The sequence below is a fragment of the Phoca vitulina genome, unplaced genomic scaffold (assembly GCF_004348235.1).
Source record: "Phoca vitulina isolate PV1807 unplaced genomic scaffold, GSC_HSeal_1.0 scaffold2, whole genome shotgun sequence".
NCBI lineage: Eukaryota > Metazoa > Chordata > Mammalia > Carnivora > Phocidae > Phoca > Phoca vitulina.
Window position 1 is genome coordinate 20,985,025 of NW_022589705.1, and position 25,477 is coordinate 21,010,501.

The following is a 25,477-nucleotide window of genomic DNA, read 5'->3' on the forward strand; positions in this document are numbered from 1 at the left end:
GAACTCCTTGTTCTTTGTTAAATAATTGTTTTCATCATGGTAAGTGTACTCTTTAATCCCCATCACCTATTTCACTCATTCCCCCACGTACTCCCCCTCTGATAACCATAAGTTTGTTCTCTGTAGTTAAGAGTCTGTTTCTTGGTTTGTCTTTCTCTCTCTCTCTTTTTTTCCTTTGCTCATTTGTTTTGTTTCTTAAATTCCACATATGAGTGAAATCATATGGCATTTGTCTTTCTCTGACTGACATTTTGCTTAACATTATACTCTCTAGTTCTATCCATGTTGTTGCAAATGGCGATTTCATTTCTTTTTATGGCTGAATAATATTCCATTGTATATATATACCACTTCTTAATCCATTCATCTATTTATGGATGCTTGGGCTGCTTCTATAGTTTGGTTATTGTAAATAATGTGGCAATAAACATAGGGGTGCATGTATCCCTTTGAATTAGTGTTTTTGTATTTTGGGGCAAATACCCAGTAGTGTGATTACTGGATCATAGAGTAGTTCCATTTTTAATTTTTTGAGGAACCTCCATACTGTTTTCCACAGTGGCTGCACCACTTTGCATTCCCACCAACAGTGCAAGAGGGTTCTTTTTTCTCCACATCCTTGCCAACATTTGTTTCTTATATTTTTTATTTTAACCATTCTGAGAGCTGTGAGGTAACATCTCGTTGTAGTTTAAGTTTTTAATTCCGGATAGTTAACATAAAGTGTTATATTAGTTTCAGGTGTACAGTATAGTGACTCAACAATTCCATACTCTCATTGTAGTTTTGATTTGCGTTTCCCTGATGATGAGTGATGTTGAGCATCTTTTCATGGTCTGTTGGCCATCTCTGTGTCTTCTTTGGAGAAATATATGTTCATGTCTTCTGCACATTTTTGATTGGGTTATTTGTTTTTTTGGATTTTGAGTTGTATCAGTTCTTTATATATTTTGAATACTAACCCTTTATTGGATATGTCGTTTGCAAATATCTTTTCCGATTCAGTAGGTTGTCTTTTAGTTTTATTGTTTTCTTCACTGTGCAGAAACTTTTATTTAGATGTAATCCCAATAGCTTATTTTTGCTTGCATTTCCCTTGCCTCAGGAGACATATCTAGAAAAAATGTTGCTATAGCTGATGTCAGAGAAATTACTGCCAGTGCTCTGTTTAAGGATTTTTATAGTTTCAGGTCCCACATTTCCTCTTTGCTAAATAATTTATCTCTGACTTCTTCAGTTTCCAAAGTTACTTTGAAGTCTGGTAAGTTTCCACATGCTGAACAAAGGACTTTCTGAGATTTCTAAAGACTGGAAACCCAGGAGCTTCTGAGTTCTGTTTGGGGGAAATTTAGAAATCCAAATTCTTAAGTAACATGAAATATGGAGGCAGAGTAACTTATGAAGTAGATTCAGGACAAGCAAATAATACATATATGACTGGTACAATATGAGATGATAAAGTTGATTAATGACAAATATAAGATCCCATCCTAGGATGTAGAAATGTAATTATACATTGAAAATGGAGGTGACATGGGAAAGAGAAGATTTTGTGGAAAAATTATAGAGGGGTTTACTTAACAGTAAGGTCAACACAAACAGCACAGTGATATAGCTTCCCCCCAAAAGCTGATGGATCTTAGTTGCATCTGAAATATGATATCTAGAAACAGGGAAGTGATGTCCCCACTGAACTCTCTTCAGATGACATCTTCATTCATCACATCGTGGGTGCCCATAGTATGCCGGGCATGGTTTTAGCCATGAAGAAAACAAGGATGTTCTCAGACAATGGAGAATGCTCTCAGCAACCTTACATGCTATAACCTCCCTCAAAGGAGTGATAAGATAATTGAGTCCAGACTCAAATGAATAAAAAAAAGTCAGCTATGCAGAAGTCTAAAAGAACAGTGTCCTCCTGGCAAAAGGAAGGGCAAGAGCATAAATACAAAGTCCGTAGGGTGCAAGGGTGAGAGCAGTCTTGCCCTGTTTCAGGACTGGCAAGGGGCACAGCAGATGTAAGGATGATAGGAGATACAGGTGCGTATCCAGGGGTGGATCTTGTAGGGCACTGTAGGCCATGATATTTAGATGTTATTTTATGTTTAATGGAAAACTAATGAAGAGTGGCAGTCTTTAGGTTTCCACAGGCTGACACCACACCCCTTTTCTCTCTATCTCCTCAGATCCAGTAGCAAGTAAATGCCCAGCGGGCCCTTTCTACTTTGTACTTCCATGGTATTTTGTTCACTTCTTAATTAATGGTTTTTATCCTCCAAGATTTCAGTTCCCTCTTCTTCTAAGGATACTGGCAGCCTCCTTCATCCTTGGTTAGTTGCCTTGCAGATAATTTTTTGATTATTCCCAAGGACAATGGCCCCCCAAAATGTGACTTTATCAACACAAACTGATCGCTTCTAGAGGAAACATATCTATTTCTAGGTTCCTGTTTGGTTAATGGTAGAACATCAGCATCAACTTTCTACACAAAAAAGACCATTAAATATTAACCTAAAACTCAGACTAATACAAATCCCTTTTCAGAATCACTCAGTTCTATCATGTGCTTCATATATATGAATTTTTTCCCCAAGGATTCAGATTAGAATAGATTGTTTTGCCATTCTAAATTTTCTCTTGCAAGAAAAAAATGAAAGTACAGGCCACAAAAAGACATTTCACAGTTGATTCCTCATAAATGCCTACCTCCCTAAGAGTTTTTAATCATGACTTTCAATTTTGTACCCTACTATTTTGCATTGTAGGTGCTGTTCCAATTTTTTATCACTTCTCTGAGTTACATTTTTGAAATGACACTGAATTATTAGCTTATTATAATAATGATGTTCCTGGGTTATGGCCACTCTTCTTTTTAAATGACTTCTGTCTGCCTTATACTTACTATCCTTATTTTAATGGGAACAAAACAGATTTAGGTATTTTTCCAGGCCATGGAATAGTTCCATAAGACTGGTTCCTTTGATTTTTGAATACATTTTTATGTTTGGGAGCAGCAGTTTGTTTTTTTTTGTTTTTTTGTTTTTTTTTTGCAATCATAACAAGCCAAACCTTAGAAACTTTTATTCTCCTGACACCTACATACATGTGTGTACAAGCCTCATGTAAGTCTTACAGTAAAGCCTCATGTTTGGTCAATAACCCCCACAATATATTCACAGCAAACTAGGCTCCCTGGAGTTACTTTCTTCTGAAAAGATCCAGTCATCATCATTTTAGTTATGGTGTGGTGCATTCTAATTTTACTCCAGTTTCCCCCCCCCCCTTTTTTTTTTTTTTTTTTTGGTTCCTTCCTCTTGAGATACTCCTGATTTTCTTTCTAGTCCATTTCTAATGGAGCAGATTTTGGTGTGATTTCTAACCGTCTTCAAAGATTAGAAAATGTGAAGATTAATTTATTTGCTTTCTGATCTTGATGTGGGGTGTGTCTAAGGTTGTGTGATAGAGTAGAAAAGAGAAGGGAGGAAGAGCCTGCTAGAAATAGCTCCACCACAGAATGCCTGGGGCTCTGAACCACACCTGTAACTGAGCTCTGACAACTACTTTTAGGGAAGCTAGTGGTTATCTTTTCTTACCGAGGGTAAAATCACGAGTCTGCCTTAGGCCTCCAGATAATTACCTAATTCATAGGTTTGGTTTTGTTTATCTTGCAAACCGAGGTTCTCAACTTCCTGGTTCTTATGCTTCTATTTAATAAACCCTATTGTCGGTTCCTAGCATTTTTCAAAAACCTCAGTTCCTTCTAGTCTTGAATATCCCTAACAGTATTGTGTGCCATTGTTACATATCCAGACGTGGTTGTGTTGCCAGGTAGAGTGTGGTAGTAAAGAAGAGGAACTCTCAACTTCTGCCATCCTTTGCTCAACTGCCAGTCCCACCATTTGATGGCTGGATAAGCTAATTAATTTTTGTAGACTTTTGTGTGTTCATCCATCAAATGGAAGGTATAGTATCTATCTCATTGGGTTATTATAAGGAAGAAGTGATATTTAATATGTTAAAGGGAATACCACAGATCAGAGTCCCAGTCCCTCGAGTGTCTCCTTGCTGCAGCTACCCTGGTTCAGCTACTATTCTCGCCATCCATTGATGCCTGGCACATCCGGGAGACGTCAGCACCCTGGTGCAGCTCTTGAGATTCATTGTAAAATGAATATCAACTGTGATTGTATCTGTCTTTAATTATAAACCCCTAGAAAAAAAGAGTAACAGGATTATGTAATTCCAGTCATGCAGTTGACATTTCTTAAGGGTTTTTTGGTACAGATGATAATGATTTACTGAGATATAAAGAATAAGTGAACAATTTGAGTGCACATTTATTTTTGCAGTATTAATTGTGAGTCTTGATGCAAATAATGATTATGAAAGAAATTACAGTAAAATACCAAAATCCTTACAGGCCTAAAAACATTTTAGAAAGACTTTTATTAGAAATCACAACTAATGTCTCCAATTTAGAAGTTTAGAAAATCAATAATAAATTTAAGGTTTATGAGAAGTTGTAAAGGCAATTACTGTCAGGAAATCTCTTTAGTTCGGTGACTCCTAACTCACAATTCAGAAACCAGGCTTAGGCCAGATGACCTGTCTAGCCTAGGAGCATAATCAAGTTTTACACTGAAAAACAAGCTTATGATTAGTTCCCCCAGATAGAATTAATATCAGTTAAGAGTTTGACACAAACAAGAGGAAAGATGGATTTTGTCAGAAATATTCTGTGCAGATAAATATTTACTGGATTATTGCATCTTCCTCTCACACTTACACTCAAAAAATTCTCTAGGGGCACCTGGGTGGTTCAGTTGGTTAAGCGTCTGCTTTTGGCTCAGGTCATGATCTTAGGGTCCTGGGATCGAGCCCTGCAAAGTCGAAGTCGGGCTCCCTGCTCAGCAGGGAGCCTGCTTCTCCCTCTCTCTCCGCCCCCTCCCCCCGCTCGCGCTTTCTCTCTCAAATAAATAAAATCTTTAAACAAATCATCTCTGAAATAAGCTGTTTATTTATATGTGAAAAGTTTGTTCTAGGAAAGAACATCTCATCATCAATGTTCCCGAAGAAAATGCTTTTGGGGGAAACTTTTGAATGTTTTATTGCAGACTACTCAACAAATTATAATTTCAGATAGAGAACCAAATGGTTCTCTGTTTTATCTAAGTGGGAAAAAAATCATTCAAGAACTTGGCTCTCTAGAAATACGTATCTGTGCATCATGTATGTGTTTTATGGCATCAAAGTTATAGTTCAGTAGATTTCTAAAAGGCTTTTGAGAGAGAGAGAGAGAGATGTGAATTTTTACAGATTCTAATTACAAGTTAGAAGTCATCTCACTGTGGGAAATTAAAAATGGAGATAATTAGGGACAATTCCAGTTGAAAGAAATATGCATTATGGAAAAAGCAATAAAAGCCCGAAAAATAGGAAAGTAAAATCACTTCTCAGTAGCTTCTATGATTCAATTGTAGATCAATAGTGTGTAGTTAATGCATTACCAGGAGAGTATTAATTTGCAATTACCACAGGTGATCTGATCCTCTGTGTTCTGTCCATTGACACAAATGACCTTTTGTTGAAAGAGATTCTGCAGTCATTATTTTAAATAGAGCAACAGAAAAGCAAAAGGAAAGTATAGGTCACTTTCAGTCATAAGTATCTTACAACACACAAAGTGGAAACCTTTGTAGTGTAGCCCCAAATAGTCACATTATGGAGTATAATAAGCCTGAGCATGGGCATGTCCGTTTGCATACAGGATGGATATAACATGCACTGTGTGGCGGTGGGCAAATATGATTCAAAACAAAGCTACAAATGCCCTGAATTAAGTATAAAATAAAGTAGACCTTTATTTTAGGTCTTTATTACCCTGTAGATAAACCTCTACAATAAGGGAAGATATGAGAGACGTTGGTTCAATGAAGTGGGTTTTTGTAATGCTTCGTTTCGATGCAAGCTGGGTAGCCTTGGAGGTAGAGAGTCTGATGCTCCAACAATGACATGTTCTTGGAAGAAAACAGACCTCAGCTCTCTAGAGACCGTATTCCAATCATAAGCAGTGTGGCAGGGACCCACGCGGCCCCGTTCAGAGTCTGCTACACAAGCAGTGGAATCAACCTCAGAATTGCCAACTAGGTCCAGGAAGCCTGACAGGACTGCATCTTACTGAGGCAGGCTTCAACACAAATGAAAATGCATCAGGTTGCTTGGAGTGAAGTCCCAGCTCTGCTGCTCTTTAGCTATATGACCTTGGCTTTATTAGATGTGTGAACTTTTTATACTTCAGGTTTGTCATCTGAGAAGTAGGGTTTCATAGGATAGTTGTGAGGGTTAAATGTTATCACCCGTAAAGCATTTCAAACAGTGCCTGTAACACAGTACCCATAGCTGTTAGATGTTAATTATCATTGTCATCATCATCATTATCGTCCCCTGCTAGGATTTTTATTCATGGACAAAGAATTTTCAAACAAAATTTACACCCCCCTATTTTAGCTTTGGACTAGTCATGTGTCTTGGCTCAGGCTGATTGAAAACAGAGCCCGAGGAAGGGGCTGAGTGCTAATGTTTTGTCAGAAAGTAAAATCTAGGATAGTTAGAGTAAGAGAAAATAGAGAAGAGACAGATGGGATTTGAATACAAGGTCATGCATTACTGGGTAGTACACTGCTTCACAAGCCGTAAGAGATCCAGTCAGTTGGCCACACGGTACATCTCCAGAGAGACTAGATAGAAGATAGTGCCTTGGGACAACCCATCACAGGGAAAAGGGATAGAAAATTTATCTGCCATTACTTTTGACCTTCCTTCTCCCATTGGTTGGAGTCCATCCAGATTTGATTACCCTGTAAAAGCCTGCTCCCACAGCCTGCTGTGTGGCTCATTCGGGCACTTCATACAGGATACTAATCTCTTCTGTATGTCTGGTTATCAAGCCTGTAGATTCATAGTGACAGATAACTTATTATCTTATAAGTTATCCAGTTAAAATTATAGGTAAATTCTGCTTCATACTGTGGAAAACCTACCTCCATCTATCTTTTATCCATTGGCCCTACTTCTTCTTTTTAAAACTAGACAGAATATATCCATGTTATTTTTATAAAAGCATAGAATTTCAGAAATGGATAAAACCTTGTCAGCACAGAAACAGTTAAATATTATATTTATATTATTCTTATTATCTGTGTTTATGACTATCCGTAGTAATACAAGTAAGTGAAAATAGCATGCAATTTTATAACAATGTTTTTACCATACTACAACCTAGGTCACTTCATTCCCAGAGTGAGACAGAGAAGGCTAAGAAGTTAAGTGGTCTCAAAAATTGGCTTGCTGATAGAGAATTAAATGGGTACCCCAACACTTCCTGAAACCTGGAGAAAATTGGACAGCAATGACCTCAGCATATAGAAGTGGGCCCTGCTTATATCTGAAAATTCAGGAGAAGTGCTCTGAGAGGCTTTCATAATGTTCTTTAAAAACTGAGTAGCATGTAGGCAAAACATCTCTTAAAGTTATTCATCAGAAGTATATCTGACAAACAGATGGGACTTGTGCCTCTCTGGAGAAGTGTCTAATATGGTCATTATTGTGATTTGAGAAGTGGGTATGTTATCCTTTGGCTGTCTTTCCATTCATTCCTTGGTCAGAAGCTGCAGTGATCCATTAATCATCCAAATAGTCAAGCAAAGGAAGAAGGAGACAAAGAAACAAATAGATGGAGTAAAGAAAAGGGAGAAAGAAGGTCCTCACTGTCAAGTAGTTGAGAACTGAATGAAACTTTATAAGGGAAAACAACTTGTTTATACCAGCTTTCAGTTTTTTCCATGGATAGGTACATTTTATTAATAAATGAAATCACTATTTAAATCAGTCAGTCTAATTCCTATTTTTAACTGAAGTTGCCTGGTAGGTCATTCTGGTCATTTGGAGTAGTACCCATTTTTAATTTTTTTTATTTTATTTTATTTTATCTTTTATATTTATTTGTGAGATCTGTAGTTTTTTTATAGCAGATTTTTATAGATTTTGTAGATTTTTATAGCACCTGGCATTCTAGTGCCTGGACATTGTGATACCTATCTTAGGCCAGCACATATAAGGAACTGATAATTAAGAGAATATAAACAACTTCTCAAAGCTTAACTGTAATCCAAAGCCAGGCTATAAGTACATTATAACTTTGCAAATGATAATACCAAAACTATTATAATGGCTAATGCTTATATAGAATTTACTACATGCCAGGTACTTTGTAAGCTAATAATTATATTTGTTCATTTATCCTCCAATAATCCTGTGAGATAGATATTAGTATTGTCCCTCTCCTATAGCCAAGAATGTTAAATTACAAGATGATAAGTGGCAAAGCTGTGATCTAAACTCAGACAATTTGGCCTAGTGTCTGATTTTTAACCACTCTACTATATTGACATTTTTGCCTACTAGAATGACTACTATCAACAGACAGACAGTGATAAGTGCTGGTGAGGATGGGGAGAGACTGGAACCCTCTTGTGTTACTTGTGGAAATGTAAAGTGGTACAACTACTTTGGAAAACAGTTTGGCGGTTCCTTAGAAAGTTAAACATAAATTTACCATACAATCCAGAAATTTCACCCCTGGGTATCTTCTCAAGATAAGTAAAAACATAGGTCCACAAAAAGTCTTGTACCCAGTCATGGCAGCATTGTTCCTAATACCCCCAAAACTGAAGACAGTCCAGACCCCCATCAGCTGATGAGTAGATAAACAAAATATGGTACATGTGGTTCGTACATACAATGGGATAGTATTCAGCAATAAAATGGACTGTTACCATAATGACATAGATTGCTTTAGCATGTGTAAAAAACATGATGCTAAGTGAAGACAAGCAGACACAAAATACTGTAATATTTGTATTGTATAATTCCATTTATATGAAATGATGAGAAGTGGCAAGTCTAGAAAGACCGAAGACAGATCAGTAGTTGCCTGCAGCTTGGAGTCTAAGTGGCAGAGTGGCTGTAAAAGGCACAGGGAACTTTTGGGTGATGGAAATAGTTTAAAACTGGGTTGTAGGGATGGTTTCACAACTCTACAAATTTACTAAAAGTAATTTTCTTGCATACTTATAATAGATAAATTTTATGGTATTAAATTATGCCTTAATAATGCTGCTTTAAAAAAACCCACATAATTAGAAAGAGATAGCTGAAGTACTGTATGTAACAAAATTATTAAATATAAAAGTTTGAAATTTGGGTTGAAGGATTCATAGTGAAAAACCTGAAGGGTCAACAAGGGGGATTTCAATAATGCTTAAAAGTTCTATTTCTTTTTTTTTAATCTGTCTCTGTAATCTCGCTTGAAAATGACATAATACCTTTTATAAGGATCCATTAATATTTATAGTATTATTAGTACTCAAATGTAATCAAATTAATGTTTATGAACCCTGCCTAATTTAAAAGTAAGCACATTCAAATAAGTCTGCCTGATTAAGGCATCCTCGGTAGAGGCCTTCCTGGATTTCTCAAATGTGTTTTACACATTAAAGTATTAAAATTAGACTATTTTCTTACAAATAAACATTGATCATACTTGGTATACATGCTTATATCTGATTTAAGTAGTTTAATTTTTAAAATTATAGCTCATTTAGGAAAAATTAAATAGATCAAAGGGAGATTGGCTTTGATGGTATCAACAACTAACATCTGTTGAGAACTTCATTCATGAGGTTCATGTTATCAAGCCATGTTATGTAATGGTCATAATGTCCATTTATTATTGCATTAATGGTTATTGAGTGTCTAATAGATACCAGGCACAATAATAAGAAACAAATCTGTAAGAAAAATGGCAAATAGTGATAAGTGCTATGCAGAGAATTTAAATTAGCAAATGTGCTAATGACTGGCTGGCTGGGGAAGTTCTTTGGAGAGGTGATATTTAAGCAGAGAACTGAATAAGATTCACCCAGCCATGTAAAAATAGGGAAAAGAGCATTACAGGCAGACAGGGGAAAACCCTGATTGCAAAAATGAAGGCATGAATGGCAAAATAAAAGGCATGCCTTTTCTTGGGAGTGGGGGGCATGCTCAGAAAAGGCCATTGTGGCTACAGCAGAGTGAGCATGAGTAAGAGAGGTGAGCAGGGATCAGATCATGCGGTACTTTATACCAGGTGTTCCTATTTTTTTTTTCAAAACAAGGTAAGACATTATTGGTTTTAAGCAGTGGTGAGATGTGATCTAATTTATATTTTAAAATAATCATTCTAGCTGTTGTATGGTTAATGAATTCGGAGATGGTCAATAGTAGAAGGTGTAAACTATGGCAATAGTCCGGGTGAGATGGTGATGGACTTGAATAACAAAAAGCAATGCATGTGGAGAGGATGGACAGATTCACAATATAGATTTGAAGTAGTGCAACAAGGCTTGCTGAGAGATTATAATTTTGTGAGCCAGAAAAATAAAGGAATGAGGAATGATGTTTAGCTTTTGGACTATTGGAGAAGTAGATTGCAGGGAGTGGGGAAATTCTGGCCACAGTCAGGATGCCCAGGAGACCCCAGTGGAGATGTCAGGTGGGCAGTTGCTTCTCCTTTTTCCCTATCCTATTTTCCAGAGATGTACCAAGCCTTCAAATGCATGTATAACCTAATGCTGATAAATGAGTGTATGTCTTCTCCCCCAGCTAGGATGTATGCCTTCTGCATTCCTTTCTGCTTCTTATGAAATCCTTACAGTGACTAGAAGAATCAGGCACAAAGTAGATACACGGATACATGCTCGTGGATAGATGCTGAGAGATGACTGGGTGGGTGTTTAGATCAGTGAACATTTAGAAATAGACAGTAAGCATCTGGGTATTGAATATTTCAGAGGCCAGTTTCATTTATCTCTTATCATTCTCAGATATATATTCCTGAAGCTGAGCTTAAGAGGATCATGAGTATTAAAGGAAAAGATAACAAGAAATACAATTTACATCAAATGTAGATTTTTAAATAAAGTAAATAAAAAGTCTAGAAAACATTTCCCTTCAAAGGAAAAAAAAAAATCCTAAATTTATTAGCCTTTAAAAACACATTTATCCATTTCCCTAACTCATCTTCTTCAGATATCCAGGAGATACTGCTTTTCTGCTGTGGTCAGATTTCCCACATGTTCAATGTTTTTATGACTTATGAGTCTCTGAAAACTCAAACCAGATTTCTCCTGGTTGAAATATACATATTTCTAGTTAAACACCTCCTTACTCTGTTCACTGATCCCACCCCACAAAATCAGAGGAAAGAAAGACAATGATTGTTATTGGCTTCTTTATTTAAGCTGACAGATCTGAACCAAGAGGACCTAAGAACTTCTTGGAATTAAAAATCTGGGCATGAAAATATAAACCTTCATTATCCTCAAATCAATTACGCTATGTTTATAAGACAAAAGAACTAATATGTCTAAGGATCTAAATATCAAACCTCTGTTTCAGATAGCTGGCTTGATCCCACAGTGATAGACACATCAGATATTATAATATTTAGCATATTTCCTCATGTGGAAAATGATAGTATTTCAGTTGTCATGCTTTAAGGGCATGAGCCATAATCTCATTATCATCTCCCTAAATCAATCACTACATCCTGGATATTAACTCCATCCTAATGACACCAGATGCAGTAATGTATATGAGGTGAAAGAAGAGTTCTATGACTCATCATTGGGCCCAAAAACAATGATGCAAGCTAAAAAAATCAACTTAATCACTGGGGAATTCAATATGGCTAAATACAGGGTGCATTGCACATGCCTGGTCTTACAGAACTAAATTAAGAATAATGTTGCATGTTCATAGGGCCTGATGTCTCTAAAACACACAAAATAAATATGAGTAATATAGAGAGTTAAAAAAAAGCAATCAGTTCTATGGCATTTTAAAGCATTATATAATTAGCTAATGTTCCTTATAACAACCTCAGAATATAAGCAATAGTTTAATTTACAATGACATGTTATAGACAAGACTGAAAAGTAAAACATATGAAGTTCACTTACCTGCATTTACCTTATTTATCTGTTCTTTCATTCATATTCATATTCTAATTCATATTCAATAATTGATTTAGAGCTTGTAGTATATTGATTTGTGGGGAGGGAGTGGTAATCAGATTTTAGTTTATGCTGTCGAAGTATGACAGGTGATATTCAGTCATTTTTTTTTGGTCTCAGTCTATCTTGTATGTTCATCTGTGTGTGATAGGCCAATTGTTTACAACATAGACCTGATAATTTCAGTCCAGGGGCTCAACCTACTAACTTATCTGAGAAATTAGTTAATATGGGAAGAGAACTCAAAAGGCACTAGTTTCACATGAAGACATACAATTAAGAACTTGAACAGTTATTTTTACCTCTGAATGAGACCCATTGTGTCACACATCTACTGAGAGAGACTTCCTGGTAAATAGCACTTCATAATTCTTATCTCATTTGGTCCTCACAACAGCTTTTCAGAGAAGGTTTATTCTGACAGATATAAAACGAACAGCATAACCCCAGGCTGCTGCAGTCAGAAGTTTTGTTTGATAATAGATTTTGAAAAGAACCAGAGGACTGGCTTATAAATTAGTATCTGCAGAATGAAAGAATAAATGAACGAGTGGGTAATTTTTGAGTAATAGAGAAAGACTTTTTTGAAGAAATGATGTCTTAAAATTGCTCTCTTATGATCAAAATCCAGAATGATCTATTAAATACTTCTGGCTATATATCTCCAGCAAATAGAGTGAGAAGGCCTTTCCTGGGAAGATGGGGCAGTTTTACAGTACATATATTAGAGGAGAGCAAATTATTTTAAATGCCAGTGTTTGCACAAATCTGTTCAGTATTAATTTGATTATTTACCTTGAACTACTTAGGGTAAGTTGATGAAGTTCTGAACTTTAAATTTAAAGTATGAACTTGAAATTATTAAAGATAGAGAAAGAATTCTTTAAAATGAAAATATCAGTCCAGATCCAAGGAGACACTGGACTGACCTGGGTATGTGATGCAGAAACTAAAACATTAAATAAGAGCATCCAGACACAAAACAGGATAGAGTCCTTTCCCTTAGCTTCTCCTGGCTCTGTGTTATCTTCCTTCAGTGTAGCTAGAACTTACAGTACATGTACAGACATATGTGAAAACGAGTAGTTTAGAACATCACATATACTGGACATGGTACTATGAGTTCAATCTTTGTTAAACAAATGTCTTCATAGAGTTCGGAATTACATAGTTCTTCAGTTGTTATTAAAGGGGCCTACCAGAAGAGAAAGAATCAAATGGTAGCTGCTGTCAAGATTCAGGTATCCAGATTGGGAATACCAGATAAGGAATAATCCAAACATAAACACTGTCAAGTTTGGCTGTAACAAATAGTACTCAGTCAAGAAGAATGCTAAAGTAGATCTCCTTCTTTGCATCCTGGAAAAGACACTGGTATGCCCAAAGAATAGCTAAGTAATAAGGCAAACATATTCATGTTTAATGATGCAATGAGTGGCACAGACTTTAAATGCAATAGAAGTTGAGATAAAAGTATTTTATTGTGGGTTGGTGTGAATTCTGAATTATGATAAATTAGTATAAGTAGAGGGAGATGAAAATATATCATTGACAGAAAATTAAAGAGAGTTTTGCTTATCCTCGAATGGTATTACTTGGATATCATTATCTTGCTTCATTCATTCATTCACTCATTATTTATTCATTTGAACAAATCATCTGCCAAGCACAGATCTTTATGTGCTAAACACTGAGAGTGCCATGATGAACAAAACAGATATAGTCTCGGGTGCCTGGGTGGCTCAGTTGGTTAAGCGACTGCCTTCGGCTCAGGTCATGATCCTGGAGTCCTGGGATTGAGTCCCGCAACGGGCTCCCTGCTCAGCAGGGAGTCTGCTTCTCCCTCTGACCCTACCCCCCCATGCTCTGTCTCTCTCTCTCAAATAAATAAATAAATAAATAAATAAATAAATAAATAAATCTTTAAAAAAAATCATGTTTCAAATAAAAAACAGATATAGTCTCTGCCCTTTTACTGTGTCTCTGAAAGCTGGAGAATGAGATCTAAATTGTAATTCTTACTTACATGTATTTTAGAACATGTATGTTCTAGGTACTTACATATCTTTTTATTTGATACATTCCTCACAAGAATTCTATTTTGGATAGATAGGTAGATAGATGATAGATAGATAGATAAATAGATATGTGTATGTGTATAAATTATATATATGTATGTATGTATATATATTTATTCCTGTTTTCACATGAGAGCCAGGTGCCTTTATAGTAGTTAAAAAAAAAAAAAAAGCAAGATTACATAGTTGTTCACCAAGATTACATGGGTGAAGCCTTGCTCTGCTGTTTATTAGTTGTATGATCTTAGTTCAGGGTCCTTAATCTCTGACCCTCTGTTTACCCATCTGCTAATTGAAGAAAATAGTAGTACTTTCTGGTGTTATTGTGAGATTTAAGTGTGATGCTACATTGAACATATTTAGCACAGTGCTTGGAAAGTAATAAACACCACGTGAACTTCAGTCAAAGGAATTTGGGTAAAGCATAAAGAAATGACAGTTATAAAAGAACAGACTGAGAATATGTAAAGTACATGAAAATCTTCTACCCTTAAGGGTGTTTCTGTCCAGGTTACAGGATGCAAATTTTGGGCAGTCCTTTACCCTTCCTATCCTCCTTGAGTTTTTCTTATGCCAAAAGATACTTGGAGGTCAAGAGGGAGGGACCCTTTAAACCTAGGATCCTCTGGATCAGGTTAGGTGTCTGAGGTCCCAAATCCCCTCGTAAACAATAAAAGTCCTGTGACTCCAGTCCAATGTTAACGTGCTGAGGCCTGCATAAGTACCCGAAGGACCTGAATGTTAAACCAAACAAAAAGCGACAGAGCATCCTAGAATGTGTTCCATGAGGATAAGTGAAAATCTCCCTCCAATCTAGAGATGGGGAAAAGCTTCTAGTAAGTAAGGGAATCAGAGATCTAGGTTTGTTCAGGACAGTTTTAGTGTGTGCTCATTGTCCTGGTATTTTCATTAATAGTTTCCCTACTTACTCTCAAGTGTCTGGGTGGTAAATTATATAGTCACCTCTAAGCATCCTCCTAAAACCCCCAGCCTAGAATTTCTGCTAGTCTTTGTCATCTTTCTTCAGGTTATTTGCGACACTCACAAATAATAAAATATGTACCCTTCTAGTGAGAAATGCACAAATAAAACTGATGCATTCATTCATCTCTAACCATCTACCGCCAACCCATCTTTGGAGGCTGAAGACCAGGCATTTTTTTTTATTTCAATAAGATTTTATTTATTTACTGCAAGTTAAGTAATTATATTGGAAATGTATCATTACATGTACGGATAATTTTTTTAAAAATTAGAATAGACTGCGATGACATTTGATCAGTTTCAAAATGTGATAGCAATTTATACTAATATCGTACGATTCTTCAGCTAGTGCCAGTGACAGCTTCAATAGTACATAAGATAGCAGTGTCCCCAGTATTTTTTATAAAGTCACTCATATAAAGATAGTACAATAGCAGGCATTTTATTTTTAGGTTCTTGGTCTTCTCTAATTAAAAGCAAAGCAAAACAAACAAAAAACAAAAAGCAAAAAATCAAAACCTAGCATGCAATTTATTTCCCCAGTTTTTCCACGTAATCACAAATTTTGTAAGCCTCATATTTTCCACTTGTGCAGTAAAGAAATTAAGAGCACATTTTTAACATTTTTTTAAAAAATACAAACCTTTTTGGCTTTGCTACTCCAGCTCTCCAAAGGTATGCACTGTGCTTTCAGTATATTAATTGGAACACTGGTAAGTTTTGTTGTTGTTGTTGTTTTCTCTAGCACTTGTAAATAGATGATTCACTCTTAATCATCTGAACTTTGTGTAACTTTCGTGTCCCAGACTGTTTTGGCAACTCAATCAAGATTGTTGACTCCCTGAAAATAGCCACGCACTATGCTCACAAATTTGTGTTTTTCTCAATAATAGATTAACCATAAAATCAACGACTGAACTGTGAGTGCTTTAAGAGGTGGACAGTGTTGATTTGAGGTGCTATCGCCATGTTAACACTTTTTCTCATTTCAGACGGATAGTCCCCTTTTCTTGGAATGTTGAGGGTCTGCTTATATCATTGAGTTACTCAATGATATATATTCCTATATCCGTCTTCAAAGTCCAGAAAACAATTTCCATGGGTGAATTTGCTCAGTAGACTTTTCCACGCTAGGCATTATGACTTATTCTCCTGTCATCCCAACCCCATGTGGTATTTTAGTAAATGATATTGTAAGTCAAATTTTCCCAGCTGTGTTGACACTGCTGAAAAAGAGGGATTGCCTAAAATTATGGATTTTAGTCATCTGACAGCCATTGTTTGGATATTCAGTTTCCTTTTCTTGCCCCACTTTTATCATGGGAGGAGCTGAGCTTGCACGATGCAACACGCAAACCCTGACACCCCCACCTGTGTTACTGCAGAATAATTGAAAATTATGGCAGTAACTGATGGTGCACCACAACCGTAGCCTTGGGTGGAGAGAATCTATCATAGTAGAAAAATCCCTCTGCCTCTGAGCAGAGTGGCTGAGCTTCCCCAAACTGTAGCCCAGCCCCTCCCCAAAGAATGGGCTGCCTAGGGGAGCCGGGTGTGCAGAGGACTCCAGGTCTCACCTCAGCCTTTTCAGACTTCTGTTTGTGTCTGTGGGGAAGTGGGGCCATCAACAGCAACATCTTTGAAGATTCAGGACAGCGGTCCCCACTCTTTGGCCCTCCGCATTGTGCCTGACACCCATTTTATCTCTAGCCCCTCATAAAAGGCAGAGAGAGGGGCTGTGTCTCTGTGTGGTTCTTTTTCATTATGATTTCTTGGTTCAGGTCATCACTGAGATCTGAATCCAGCTGAAGCTGACTTTGTAAAGGGCAGCTACACGGAAGGGGACAGAGGTGATCTTGCCTGCAGGGCATATCACATCCCTTTGACTCATCAGCCCAGGCTGTCCTCAGTCAAGTTGTATCCTGAACAAAGTCAGTAGAGAAGATCAGCCCCACAATGCCGTTCTGAATAACAGTCAAGGAGGTGGCCCATCATCCAAGCCACCTTTGAGAAAATACTTGGAGAATTGGTACTTATATTCCAATTCCAGTTGGCAAAATTGGTCTGGATCCCAGTACAGAATCTGTTGGAAACATTTTATTCTCTTTAGCCTGTTTTCAGCTGAATTTGGATTAAGAAATTAATCAGATAGAGAATGACCACAGAGGGACATTAAAAAATAGCCTTTCAAACACCATAAAATTCCTTCTTGATTGGGAGAAAGGAGGTATTCATACACTTAGAATTTGTCAGAGAATATGTAATTTAAAAGGCCAGGTAAGAACATAGTAATGTGATGGACAATGAAATATAGGGTATACAAAACAAGCTAAATGACTTCTATACCTTTAGCATTTATCAGTGAGCAGCAATTAAAGGACAACATTAAAATGTAATTAATAAGCAGAAGTGCTTATTCACCGAGTTGTTTTGTTTTGTTTTGTTTTGTTTTTTTACCTGAACCTTTAAAAAACAACATCTGTTGGGACTTTTTGTTGTTCTTTTTTCCCCCAGCCCAATTTGGTATGGTCAGAACATAGAAAACTGAACTGAAAGCCAGATTTCTTGATAGCATGGCATTTGGACAGTTATTTTACTTAGTGGTCCTGTACAGGTTAGTAGCAAAGCTGAAATAAGCCCTCTCCTTTTGGGGGAAACAAGATGGTATTTTGCTGAATGCTAGAATTTTATCACTTTGAAGAAAAAAAAAAAGCTGCTTGAGAGACCTAAGAGTATAAAAGCATTTGAGATCTCAGAAGGAGTTTAAATCAATGCACTGGTACAGTTACAGAGCAGATGAAAGAACCTGCTGTCTCAATTGCCAGGAAACTACTTAGAAACTCTTACTTTGATTTCTTCACGTAGTCCGTTACATTACTGCTAAATACAATATATAGGGACATCGCGACTTTGATGTTGTACAGCTTCAACAAATGGAAACTAATATGGTAGGACAACTAAGATCTGTGGTTTTATGTGGATATACAAATACATACCCGTCTAGCTCCTTATGTACTATGTATCCCAGGGGCTGTCTTTTCACCTATAGCCTTATAAAATTAAAATTTTGGTGTTTTATTCATGAATTCTAGTAAATGCCATGTTTATGTAGCACCAAAAACTCATTGGGAGATAGTGTTATTCTGAATTATTACCTTAACGATATGTATTATACAACAGTTTCAAAATTATAATGTAGTTTTATATGTCTGCTTATAAGTACTGGACAGAACTCAACTCAATGAGGAATGACTGATCCGGTGCCTTTAGAAAATCGGACGTTTTGCTCAGTGGGTGTGGACAGATGAAATTGGAAACTGCATTTCCACCCAACAACAGCAGAGGTCTGTTTTCCAGTTTTCGTCATAAACCTTCAAGTGATCATCCCATTATTAAAATCCTACATTTTAAAAATCTGTGGATTTCTGCCATAATTCATTAAATAATAAATTTGAAATCATTTTGCAATATGTGCTGCTTCTTAGGAAAATTATAAATATGTGCTTCTTTAATTCTGTAAGACATCAAACTTAAGATTTTGAAAATTCACAGAAGTAAGAAGATCTTAAGGATCTTCTGACTTGTAAAGATCTTCATCTGACTGTTGGCTCTACCACCCACTCATCTTTTGAGTTGGGACAAAGCATTCAATGTTTAGTTTTGACTTCCTCACTTACGAAGCACTTACTGGCACCTTCTCTGTCTTGCTGTCAGAATTGGTGTATGGGCTAAGGAAGATGATACTGGAGAGGCAGCGCTGTACTGGAGAGAGCTTTGGGCCAGGCAGGGAGACCAGCACTGCCTCCAGCTAGCCCGTGTGACCGCAGATAGATCATTTAGCCTTTCTGGACTCCTACTCTGTGAAATAAGGAGGCTGGTCTGAAAATGGTCTAGATTACCTTGTGCCTTATTTGTTGGCATGCTTGGAAAACCGTAAATCACTATGCAAATATTTCTGACTTTTTGATAACATGCTTTGAAAACTATAAAGCACCAGGTAAAATATTTCAAGTGTTTTACATTGTTTAAACAGTTTAACGCTTTATCAAAATAAATTAGTAAGAGGAGATCATAGGATTTTTTTTTTTTTCTTTTTTCTGGGACATCTTTAAGAATTGGATGGATAATCCTCCTAATTCAGTCTTTTATCTATGGACTGTGTTCATAGGAATACTCTTGAACTTCTTCCAGCTACGTAAGACTCTGTTATTAGTATATTTTGGAATGTGATGAGCATTGCAGAAGAATTTCCCTTTTTGCTTAAATCCAGGTATCCTCCAATACTCCTTTTACACTACTTACAGCAACTTTAAGACTACTTTGGACTCAATCGGAAACATATATTTTACTTGCATATAGCCTGATGGCACACATTTCTGAGACCTGGAGTGTAGTTTGTCCACCTAGGAGACAAGAAATGAAAAGGGATAATTATGATCATAGGTTCATCTGTATTGTGTCTGATAGTTTAAGATCCCTATTTAAGAACCTTGTCACATTCTGAAATATCATATGAGAGATTGCTGCTCTATTATACAAAGACACGGGCCAGCCTACGGTGTTCTGATTCTGCAGATCTCTTCCTTGCCAAATTATTTACCTGGAATTAGTATTGTTAATCCAATTTGGATTCAATTTGCTAGCTTCCTAGTAAATTGTCTTTTACATTTCAAGGAAGTTGGCTTTTTCTTTCCAGGCAAAGTTGGCTTTTTCTTTCCATGTTGACCTCGTAGGCACTTTCAACTTTAAATTATCTGGTAATAACCATGAGGTTTAGCACTGTTCTGTCCTTTCTGAGCTTTGTAATTTCCACAGCACTGCCACCTACACAATGTAATTTAATCCCCACAACAAGAAATTAGATATTATCATACACGTTTTTTCAGATGGGGAGGCGGGAGAGGAAGACTCAAGACTGACTAGCTCCAGTCACAGCTGCTGAATGACAGAGCTGGGTCTCAGACGTGGCTTCTGGCAACCAGACCTAAGCTTTTTTTTTGAGATCACTACCTACCACAAATAAACATAATGTCCATGAACTTCTTTTACTGCATTAGACCAAAAAAGTATGAGGCTTAAAAAATTATATCTTGCCTAATTCATGCTCTAATGATTTATTCATGTTATGAAATTTATTTTTGGTGTCAATCTAGCTAAGTACTAGCTACTATTTTAAGACTTAAATATGTTGCCTTTTAGTTTCCGATGTGCTATTCCCATTTTTAAGTAAAGAAAGTTGCTCATACTTATGCAGCTATGATGTGGTTTAAACCTGATTCTGCTTGACTTCTGTATGCATGCTCTCAGCCTCTAGTCTCTGCCACTTGATACGGCATAAAAACCACTAGATTTGACTTGAAGGAATAGTTTTTCAAGTTCAAGCTCTTTCCGTTTTTAAAGGAAAAACATTACCCTCTCTCCTGCTTAACTTGTAGGTTTGTTCTGAGTATTGAAAGAAATAATGTATGTAAAGGAGACTTTTTAAGATGTAAATCCACCATAAATAGGTAATTTACTATTAATGTGCTTAATCTCATTTTATGAGAAATAATGAGAAAAGAATAGCACCCCCCAACCCTCTGTCACCTTGCAGATATTTGTACACTCACTTTGCATAGGCAGGCTTTGACTAAATTGTGCCTGCACCTAAAGCAAAAATTCAGGGCATTGTGTCAGACCTCTGGAGGAGACTATTCAGTGGCAATAGGAACTTTATGACACTCCCCAACTCATGCTACACAGGGGGCCACCACCTACTCAGCCCCTGAATGGGCTGATCCTGCTGAGAATCCAGGGGCCCATATTTAAAACAGCTCACTATAGGGATATTCACGCTTATGGAAATAATTAATAGTGGCAATGATCCTTATAATGGCCCCTGATGTCCTGCTGGGAAGAAAGATAAACCAGCCTTCACCATAAAGAACTTACAAATTATACTAAGCAAACATGTTAACACCTATTAAGAGTCCTAATCAGAGCTGTTAAACAAACAAAGAGATGTCATATAAAATACACCCATTTAGGAATAGCAGCTACATGTTTGGAGTTTTAAAAGGAGCCATTCACCTTTGAGATAGAGATAAAGGCCTCAGTGGAGTGTAAAGGTTAGGCAAGAACAAGGCACCTTTTTGAGCAAATCCATTATCTGAGCATCAAATCCCACGGCCAAAGGTCTGTTCCCAAAGGTGTGCTTGCATCCTAAGATTTATTTTGGGTCTTATGACTATTTCATCAGAAAATTGTTTCTTCAGATGTGACTTATTATTATAAGTAGTGCTTCTTTAAAGGGCCATGAAAATGTTGCTACAGTGTAATAGTAAAAATCAAGAAATTGTTAGTCTGTAAGAAATTCACCTTGCAGACAGCATTTCAGGTTAAGATGAGATTCATCGCTACCTTGCTATTCTAAGTGTGGCCCAGCAGCATCAGCCCCACTTGGGAGCTTGTCACAAATGCAGGATCTTGGGTCTCATTCCAAACCTGCAGAAACAGAATCTGCATTTCAATAAGATCTTCAGATAATTTATATGTGTATTAAAAATTTAAAAGAAAATATCAGCGTGCAGAGTTCCTACGATCAGACCTTCTATCAGGAAAATTAATAAGTTTAATCTTATCAGAAAGTAGAAATTAAATTACTCATGTTAGAAAGGTATATAAATAGTGTGACATTTGCCTTATGATGAAACTTATCTGAAGTGATCCCCTCAAATACCCATGTCTGTTGGTGGCTTTCAGTGTTTCCAGCATAGCACACCATCCCAGCCACGTTCAGTCACCATGTTATAGTCTCTCCTCCCTCTTGAGGTTTTATGTTCCCTTCACCTACTCAGAATAGCTCCCAATTATGTTACACACTAGCACTATAGGATGGAACATAGGAGAGGGTAGGAAAGAGGTAGTCTTCCCAGTCTTCGGGCCCACCATGTTCTTCCATAGTTAAAATACACCAAGTCTATGTTAATTTACTTCCTTAAAAAATAATACAATAAAATAAAATACACCAAGTCTGCTCTTGACCACTCCAGCCCCATGGGGCTAAATCAACCATATACAAATTGTGCCATGTTTGTGGATTAAGAGAATTAGTGACTTTTTTATCTTCTCACTGGACAACTCAGGATAAATGAGATTAAACATTACTATTCATATGTTAAAAAGTATCTAGATTCCTTTTAGCAAGCAGGTTTTTACAACAATCATGAACATCCCATAAAGAACATACTATGATGTGATTTTCAAAATCTGATGTCTTATGGTCATATGGTGAATTGTTTTAAGACTAAAGTAAAATTATACCCGTAAGCATATACTACAAAAAAATGGAATCTCACAGTGAACAAAGAAGGTGAAGTAAGGCATTAGTTGACTTACAGTTAAAAAACATCCTGTGGAGGAAATTATAATGATGTTTTTCATCATTGTTCTCAAAAAAATCAACTCTAAGAAAGTTGTAAGAGGCCTAATTAATGCTCAAACTATTCTTCCTAAGAAACAATTTTTTTTAATGTAATGTAATGGGCTTCATAGAAAATATTCTTCTTTGTATTTAGTGCTTATTCCGTTCTCTTTTCTACGTTGTAGTAACATACAGCACTTCAGAATAGGAAATGAAGGATTTTTGTTCCTGCTTTTTGAGGTGTCTTTGGTAATAATTAACCTAGAAGTGTTTATCTAAATCCATCAAATTCCAGCTCTAACTCAAATCCCAGCACAGTCTTTCAAGTTTATTTTTATTGGAAGGATCCTAATTTTTCAGATTCAGCCTTCCTTTACTCTAGAATTTTTTTATTCTTTATTTTCTGACATATGGTCACTCAAATTAAAATATCTCTTCTAAATTATCCAGGCATTCAACATATATTTATTAAGAGCAGAGTAAGTGACACATACTCTGCTAGTCACTGGGGATAATATGGTGACCAAGATAAATGCAGGTTCTTCCCTCCTGAAGCTTTAGCCTGTTTGGGGAGTGAGCTGTACATCAAATACAATAGTTATAAGGAAAAAATGTAGTAGTAACTGAAGGCCTTAACCTATTCTGGGCTCTTGGAGGCCTCCTCAAAGAAGTGATATTTACCATGATATGAGCAAGGGCCAGTAGTCAACCATGGGTAGAAGGGAAAAATTTTCTAGGCAGCAAGATCTTACGAAAAAGTCTCAAGGCAAAGAAAGAATGTGGCAGACGTGAGGAAAAGAGCAAAGACTTGGGTGATTGGAGCATTGTGAACAAAAAGAAGAACAACAGTAGACAAGGCTGAAGAGGGAGACAGGGGTCAGGGGTGGTTGAGTTAACTGATGAACAGCACTCCAGCCTCGGCATGACCACCTCTGGACATGAGAACTACCTCCAGGCGGTACATCCCAATGGAAGGAAAAGGAGAGAGTTAAAATGTCATTTCTTATGCTGTGCTAAATTGGATTCCTTATAAATGCAACTGACTGGGTCTAATTTTTTACAGCTGTGCTAAGGTTTGCCTGACATACAGTAAACTGCACATATTTAAAGTGTACAAGCTGGGCCAGTTTTGAAATACGCATACGTCTGTGAGGCCATCACCACATCGAGTTTATGAAAGTAGTCGCTGTCCCTGAAAGTTTCCTTGTGCCCCTTCACAGTCCCTCCCTCCCCACCCCCACTCCCATCCTCACGTAATGATTGATATACCATGCTTGGGACAGAGCCTGGAACATAAATCAGTTTTCTTGAATAAATGCAAAGTGAGTCCATTTGGAGAATTAGCTCTTAGGTTGACGTGTGGTTGATTGCTCCATCTTTTCTAGGTATGCAGTGCTATTCAGAATCAGGATTTCACTGTCATCCAAGACTACTGCACTGGCCTCAAAGCCCTGCTGTATCTGAAAAGCATTGAAGAACTACAAGACTGGGATGGGCAGAGTCCACCTACAGTGAGTCACCAGAAAGGGAAACCAGTTCCCCGTATTGCTGAACTCATGGGAAAGGTATGGACTCACTTCTCCTGTTGTCCTTAGGAACTCTACCTCGGTCACGTTCTATATCAGGTCTTGTTTTCCTTCCTACCATCTCCTTAACAGAGGAAACACAGTGCCTTTTGGATGTTATTTCTGTAGTAGAATCGTTCTGAAGGAGGCTTGATTACAGCTATATGATAGGTCTGTGAGTTACATTTTTATAAAACCAATATAACACAAGGTCACATAAAGGAAAAAAAGATTGAAGTCTGTAGTGTAAAGTGCCTCCAAATTCTTGCTTACTGTGGTGATGACTGGCATTCTTTCCAGTGGGAGGCTGGAGATTTCTTTATTCTTTAACAAGCTCTGGAAATTATAACATTACCTTTCTATTTTCAAGACAATCAAATCACTGGAGCCCTGAATAATATGATGAAGTTTTTAAAATTAAAATCTAATCAGTATCTTTTGTAACTGCTTCTGCCATGTGGTTAAACCTGGGCTCAAAAGGTTATGTCCCAACTTTCTCACTAACTGCTATTTTCAGAGAAATATATACTACATTTACATTTTGTATAATACAGTGATTTTAGCAAATCTTTTCTAAAACAACATTCAGCATTTTGCCTTTGTATTTCCTTTGTATTATTCTAAATAGACAACCATTGTCAGAAGACGTTTCTTGAGTCCTGAATGAGGGGAGGAAAAAATTATAATTCTTAGTCTTTTCAGCTTGTCACTACATCAATAATTAACTTTAAAAAAAAAGAAAGGCAAGTATAAAAAGATTCTTTAAGGAAGCATTTAATAATTCAAATGAATCTTAACTTGAAACAGGTCACATGAGAAAGAATGGAAAACAAAAACCCTGGATACTCTGCTTTGGATGGCAGGGTTAGGGACTCTGAAAGAAGAGAAACATCATATAACTGACTTACATTTGGCTACTTTTAATGGAAACTATCACTCCCCTCCCAGGTAGCCAAAAATAAGGGCTTCTTGAAAAATAACGTGCATGATTGCAAGTCCAGTAATGAAAAACAAAAGGGAGAAAGAAATAAAATCTTACAGTGTGAATTCCTAGAAAATACCGTGATGAATGACTCCGTGAGTGGCAATCAAACAGAAAAAGGAGTGGGTGGCATTAATATTTATAATATTGTAATTAGCAAGACTGTGCCTAAGCAGCATTATTAATGTAACTAATCATATTATCATAAACTGAGTCTGCAGTATTTAGACAGTGAGTGTTCTTGCCTTTATCAATGACCATCAATATCTGGAGTTTGTTCATAGCAAAAAAAATTTTTTTTCTCACAAATAACTTTATACTCATTCAGTGTAAATATCCTAAGTAAATTGGTT

The 25,477-nt window shown here is 36.7% G+C and overlaps 1 protein-coding gene across 1 annotated transcript in view; it reads left to right on the plus strand.

Moving 5' to 3' along the window:
- Positions 1-25,477, plus strand: part of DPYD (dihydropyrimidine dehydrogenase) — a 795,794-nt gene that overhangs the window by 653,299 nt on the left and 117,018 nt on the right. The window contains exon 20 of the mRNA XM_032422959.1: positions 23,963-24,142. Within this exon, the coding sequence (XP_032278850.1) occupies positions 23,963-24,142 (180 nt within the window). The remainder of the gene's footprint in view (positions 1-23,962; positions 24,143-25,477) is intronic.